Raw genomic sequence first — 7379 nt, 5'->3', positions numbered from 1 at the left:
TTTGTGTATCCATATATATATATATATGCATACCATTGTAAGGCTCGCGCTCGATCGGCCCAAAGCCGGCATCCGACCAGCACGGAAGGTCTTAACGTGTTACTGTCTTTTCTCGAGGCAAAGTATTTTATGATTAAATGCAATACATTTGAATATGTATTCTCTCGTTATTTCATCTAACTCCATAAATGAAAAGGTTTTAATGATATCTGTGGATCATTCATTACGTTTGACTATTCCTTTTAACTCTTTAATGAAAATAATGTCAAAGTCAGTTAGAATAATCAAATGTAACAATTTATTATGTCAGGTAAATGCATCATGCTAATTTCATAATCGATACAAAACATCAAATGCTCTGGAATAAAAAGAAGAGATGCAACCCAACATTAAAGCAGAACTTGGTAACTTTTTTAACTTAATAAAACGGTCTAGAAATCATTTGGATGGTTAAACAACCTGTTCTGGTGCTTGTGGTGACTTTCCCCGCTCCCCCCAGCGTTCCCAGGCGGAAAACCAACCTTGCAACTTGGGGACTACCGTCCCGGCAAGATAGAAATTGGAAGTCTTGTGAGAAACGAGAACGAGCGCGAGCGAGAAACACGAATTGCTTTACGGCAATTCGACATAAACAAACACGCATGTATGATGTATTACCCATAGTTACCCACCTCGGTAGACATAGCTCCACACGATACACTTCCTCCGATCAAAACAAACGCACATGAGCAGCGGTAGAGAGGGGGAGGAGGCCGCCGCAAGTGAGTTTTTTACGACCGTGTTGTGAAATATACGCCCCCCCACAGCTGTAGGGGGAGCTCGTGGGGAAAACATGCAACAACAAAAGGGAAAATCAGCGAAGAAGTGACTAGAGTTCACTAGAGTTGCCGAGTTCTGCTTTAAGAAATACATGAGGCTGAGAGTGAGACCTCACAGGCTAATCTGAGGTGCAGAAGGCCCCGAATCCCCTGCTGCATTTCATTATATAGTCAGGACCTCTTTCACTTGGAAACATCTTTTAACAATGGAAATTTGCATTCAGAAGTTACACCTTTTGGGGGGGTAGGAGACCATTTGTCTAGAGACCACCTTCCTTTGTGTGTCAGTTATCCCTAAACTCTTAAAAACCTTATTACATTTTTTTTTACTTATTTGGAAATGAGACATTTGTACCAGTCGCAATGAGACATTTCAAATGATACCAAACATGAAAAATACTCTGTGATAATCATTCACATTAAACTATACATTTTCTTGGGTGAATTCAGGTGATCTGAGCATGAGAGAGAGGGGGTGAGAGAAGAGGGAAGGAGATGTAGATTAAGATGACTCGGAGGTGAGACTTTCGTCTCGATAGTGCACGAGGGGGAGTTCAAATGTTAATTTCCAGAGAGGTCCTTTGTCCTCTCAGGGTCTGGTCGCTCTTCAATTCTTACACCATACATATAGAGTATGTAAACCTGTATTTCCATATAGACTCATATAGGCCTATATTTCAAGGTTCTTCATTATATTTTTCATCCCTATATCCATATGTTCAGAGCATCTTTGTTAACTAGGTGAGTGTCTTCTTCAGAATGTATTTCGATCACATTGTGCTATGATTAAATGGCTACACCCCTGAGAATCTGCCAACCTGTTATTTTCAATATGAAAATAAACTGTTGGACATATGCTTCTGGTTTATTGCCTCCAGATGGTTTGAGATTGTACATCACCGGGGTCTCCACCCAACCATCGTCTGTTTTGCTTTGTGCAGGAAGAGGAACGCCGTTATGGTCGAGTCTCAAATGGATTGCGTGTCCCTTAATACTGTGAGTTTATGTATAATTGATTCGTGAAGAGGAGCTTGGACAGTAACAGCTTTAGAATCAATCCAACCTGTCAATTTTTTATCTCATAACCATTCACGAAAGTAAACTTCTTTCTGCAGGGCATAATAAGAGAGGAGCTTCCCATGCATGAATAATGTGACATAGATTTTAATGGGAAAAAATCAACTGATTATGAGAGATCTGGGGCCATGCAAAACATCAAATATAAAGGCAGCTTGTTTAATGACTGCAGAAAGTTTCCAAAATATGTATTAAAAAGGTTTTAATGTCAAAGCAAATAATGAAACATTATCTGGAAATCATTAGAACATTATTCGATCATTATGTGTTTTTTTTTAAACAAAAAATAAGTCTCTATTGCTCAACAAGGCTGAGTTATTTGATCAAAAATACAGTAAAAACAGTAATATTGTGAAATATTATTACAATTTCAAATAATAAATTGTAATGCAAATATATTGTAAAATCTAGTTTATTCCTGAGTTAAAAGATGAATCTTCCGCACCAATACTCCAGTATTCAGTGTCACATGATCCTTCTGATTCGCTGCTCAAGAAACATTTCTGATTATTATCAGTGTTGAAAATAGATTTTTGTGGAAACTGTGATTCATTTGAATTTGCAGGATTCTTTAATGAATAAAAAGTTCAAAAGAACCGCATTTATTTGAAATATAATATTTTGTAACATTATAAATGTCTTTACTGTCACATTTGATCAATTTAATGTGACCTTGATGATAAAAGTACTAATTTCAAAAAAAAAAAAAAAAAAAAAAGGTTTTCAGGTTCAATTCTGTCAAAATAAGATTTGAATTTTTACTGCACCAAAAATATTGACAAAAGTTTTTATTTTTTTATTTTTTTACATTTTTATAAAAAAAAAAAAAAAAATCAAATCAATTTAAAAAAAAAAAAAAAAAAAACAGTAAAAAGTAAATGAAGTTCAGTTTTAGATTTCAGGTGGCATTTAAAAAAAAAAAAAAAAAAAAAAAAAAAAAACATCTTATATTTATTTCCAAATTATGCTTCTGCATCAAGTTTTCTGCTTTGATTCCCATTTATAAATTGAGATTGTTGTTTTGCTGCCTCATTCAATCATCTATATCTCTCTCTCAACTAAATCCCATTGATCTACGAATGCAGTCACCGACACCGAACTCCTTCTCTAATCAGTTCCCAACGAGGATCTATTAGGCCTAATTGTTGCTTGTCTTATACTTAGAGATTTTGGAACATCATGAATGTTGGACAGTCCTCTCTATAGTGAGCCGCATCGGAAATTGGATTGTACAAAGTGATAAAAATCACTGAGAGAGTTTCTCGTTTGTCGAACTCTCGACGCTGAGCTCTGCAAGGGTTTGTGGGTAAAAGGCACCATACACGAGTGCAATGTTCTGCACAAAGCTCATAATGACAAATGGAGGACAGAGGAAAGGTGGAAATAAAGCGACTGAACCATAAGGAGGTGACGAGGGTGGAAAGCAACGTGACAGTTGGAGAGAGATCGAACACAGAACTTTAAATTGGCTCAAGGGGAGAGGAAAGTTGTGGAAAGAGAGAGATAGCAGGACTCACAGATAAGAGCGTCTCGTCACAAGCTTCCTTTTGATCCGTTTGTTCTTTCTTTTGGCGAGATCAAAACAGAGTTTATTTAGTGTGTATATATATGTGTGGCGTACAAGATGAGAAAACACGGGCGAGGGATTTACAGGAGCCTTTCTGCTGATGTGCTGATAAGAGTATTGTGTGAAGAACTGCTCAAGCATTCATACAAGCCAAAGCGCAAAAGATAAGAGCATAAAACTGGAGGAGGGAGAGAAAACAAATAAACAAAACAGGTGAAGGCATTTGATACAGAAACACTGGTGTGACGGCGGCATCCCGAAACACACAATGAGCCAATCCCGGCTCTTCCAGTCATGTGAAGTGACATTTTACAATAAGATTCCATTTGTTAAAGGGACAGTTCACCCAAAAATGAAAAAATTCTGTCATCATTTATTCTCCCTCAAGTTGTTCCAAACCTGTATGAGTTTCTTTCTTCTGTTGAACACAAACAAAGATATTTTGAAGAATGTCGCTAACCAGACAGTTGACGGCAGCCATTGATTTCCATAGTATGGTTAAAATAATAATAATAATAATAATAATAATAATAATAATAATATATATATTAGTGCTGTCAACGTTAACGCGTTAACTCATGCGATTAATCAAAAATTATTAACGCGTTAGTATTTTTTTAACGCAAATAAAAAATGTAAACAACTTTTCCCGGAACTTTTTTCCGTTATTGTTGGTAGCGCGGGGCCGCGGCGCGGCTTTCTTTGATGAGGACATGGCAAACGAGAGTAACTTTTCTGTGAACTTAACGTTAATGTAAATACGATGGCAGAGGAGACGGTGCCCGCTCTGCTGAACGGCAAGTTTCGTTATAAAAAGCTTCCTGATGGAAGTTTTGATAAAACCAAAGTTGTGTGCACTTATTGCAGTGATGAATTGGCCTTCCACAGAAGCACGACAAGTTTGAAGTACCATCTCCGGGCGAAGCACATTTTTGCTAATGTTGTCAGCAAAGAGGCTAATGTTAGTGCTGAGACCGGGTCAGCTAGCCGTGCTCGTCAGACGACACTGGCAGAGTACAGCCGCGGCTCTGTCAACAAAAAGACGACCAATAAGCTAACTACTGCATTTGCTAAATGGATCGCCGCAGACTGCAGGCCCATCAACATAGTTCAGGACCGGGGGCTTCAAGACGTCATTCAGATCGCCACAGGCGACCCGTCATACAAGCTGCCTTCGAGGGGAACTGTTGTTACGAAAATACATGAACTGTACGACACTGAAAAAGCAACCAAAATAAAGCAGTTGACAGAAGGTACTTTCATTGCCCTTACTGGAGACCACTGGACTTCAGTAAGTAACCACAACTACCTTGGTGTAACGGCACACCTAATCGATGACAACTGGCAGCTGCACTCATTCACTTTAGGAGTATTAAAAACAGAAGAAAGACATTTTGCCGAAGCATGCGCTAGCCAGTTTCTCAAAGTTGCTAATGACTGGGAGATTACCGCTAAAGTTACAACTATAGGAACAGACAGCGCTCGCAATATGATTGCCGCTGCAAGAAGTCTACCGTTCGAGCATTTGCCGTGTGTGGCGCACATGATACAAAGGGTGATCACCGTGGCTTTACGGGACAGCGGATTTGACAGCGTTTTAGCAAAGTGCCGTAAAATAGTCGGCCACTTCAGACACAGTCCCGCTAACACAGCTGAGATCAAAGCTCAGCAAGCTTCTCACGGACTAATAGAGGAGTCCCTTGTCCAGGATGTACCGACGCGCTGGAATTCAACTCTTGAAATGATAAGGCGGATTCAACACAACAAAGATCCACTGAAAGCAACCTTGGAACAGCAGAAGCAGAACTTAGCCATGCTAACTTCAGCTGAATACGACAGGCTGTCAAAGTTGGAAACGTTACTGGAGCCTTGCAGGTAACGTTTATATGATTTCTTTAAATTTTACTGATGAAAAAAAATAATAATCTACGTAACACTTTACAATACATTAGTTAATGTAACGTTATTAAACTAACCATGATCAATTTATTTGTTACTGTATTGGTTCATCTTTGTTAACTATAGTTAATAAAAATACAGCGTTTCATTGTTTGTTCATGTTAGTTCACGGTACATTAACTAATGATAACAATATTTTAGTAAAGTATAAATGTCGAAATTAACATTAACAAGATTAATAAATGCTGTTTATGTGCAGTTTATTATTAGCTAATGTTAACTAATAATAATAACAGGTTATGATTAGCTTTATTATTAACTAATGTTAACTAATGTACCGTATTGTAAAGTGTTATAAAAATCCAAGTTATTTAGACATTATAATAAATAATGTCATTATAAATAATTTGATAAATAATGTTATTTTTAAGTTGTGTTATTTGTAAGTTATTTAGACATAGTGGCTGTACCCTAAACAGATGACATCTGAATAAAAACTAGTCATTAAGTCAATTGTGTGGTGTTGTGTTTTCACTGTAGGTACATCACTGAGCTCCTAGGTGGTGAAAAGTATGTGTCCTGCTCCGTGGTGCTGCCTGCACTTTGTCATCTCCTGCGTACGATGGAGGTGTCAGATGTCGATCCTGCATACATAGCACGCTTCAAGACTGCATTCACAAAAGACCTCACTATACGAAAGGAGAAGTCAAACATGCCATGGTTAAAGGTAGCAACCGCTCTTGATCCTCGATTCAAGGACCTTAGGTGCTTGCCCAAAGCAGAGAGGAGAGAGGTGTGGCAAAAGCTGAGTGAGATGCTGAAGGACAGAGAAACTGCACCACAGACCTCTGGAGAAAAAGTGGAGACAGAGCCACCAAAGAAGAAGATGGCTCTCCTTCTGATGGGATCAGAGTCAGAGTCTGATGATGATGATGTACTGTCCACAGATAAATATCTGGAGAGGTACAAGGCAGAGCCCTGTGCCAGCATAGAAACATGTCCACTACTGTGGTGGTCATCACAATCAGGTGCATATGGTAAGCTGGCCCATATTGCAAAAAGGTACTTGGCTACACCTGCCACAACAGTGCCATGTGAGAGACTGTTCTCTGTGGCAGGCCACATTCTGCAGAAGAAGAGGTCAGCTCTATCGTCTGAAAATGTGAACAAGCTAGTCTGCTTGAGCAACTGGTTGAAAGGAGAGTTGACGTATGATTGATTGACATAAGGAATGTAGCACAGATTCACACTGTTTGAAGTGAATCTTTAACCAATAATATAGAGACTGTTCACTCTGTCTCTTAAGACATTGTTCCATTTCCAAAATAGGCCTGCTTTTTGTTGCAGTCATTTGAGGTGATGTTACCATCCAGACATTTTACAATAAAGCAATTTGTCACTACGTGTAGACATGACATTGTAACAGTTGCCTGCTAAATATGTCTGTAGTTCATATGGATGCTTCAACAAATTGTTATTAAACATTTGTTCTATAAACATTTGTTCTATAAATGTTAATTTTTTGATAAAACCAAAACTGAAGAATCGGTTTCCTTAAACCAGATTGCCATGGATGCTTCAACAAATTTTATTGAACATTTGTTCTGTAAATGTGAATGTTTGATAAAAATAAAGAATCTGTTTCCTTAAACCAGATTGCCATGCATATTTCAATACTGCATGTTTACAAGTCATTTTGCGATTAATCATGATTAATCACAGGCTATGATTGTGATTAACTTGATTAATTTTTTTAATCGATTGACAGCACTAATATATATATATATATATATATATATATATATATATATATATATATATATATATATATATATTATTATTTATTTATTTTTATTTGGGTTTATATATATTTATATGGTTTTAGGCTTACTTTATTTACACAGTCGCATAAATCCCAACATATTTTTGGGCAGAAGTTTACAGCATTTCACTAATATTTTGGCACAATAAAACATGAGTTTGAACATCTGAAAGTGAAGAGTTTAAGAATAATATTA

At 37.4% G+C, this 7379-nt stretch overlaps 1 protein-coding gene across 1 annotated transcript; it reads left to right on the top strand.

The window, feature by feature from the left end:
* The first annotated feature begins 4096 nt into the window (after positions 1-4096).
* LOC311294559 (E3 SUMO-protein ligase ZBED1-like) lies at positions 4097-7134 on the top strand. The gene is made up of 2 exons (XM_084415506.1): positions 4097-5337; positions 5902-7134. The coding sequence occupies exons 1-2, from the start codon at positions 4226-4228 to the stop codon at positions 6578-6580; spliced, it is 1791 nt and encodes a 596-aa protein (XP_084271632.1). The 5' UTR covers positions 4097-4225; the 3' UTR covers positions 6581-7134.
* Positions 7135-7379: the final 245 nt, after the last annotated feature.

Source organism: Rutilus rutilus, assembly GCF_951802725.1.
Source record: "Rutilus rutilus genome assembly, chromosome: 7".
Classification (NCBI taxonomy): domain Eukaryota; kingdom Metazoa; phylum Chordata; class Actinopteri; order Cypriniformes; family Leuciscidae; genus Rutilus; species Rutilus rutilus.
This window is presented reverse-complemented; position numbering and strand designations above follow the sequence as displayed.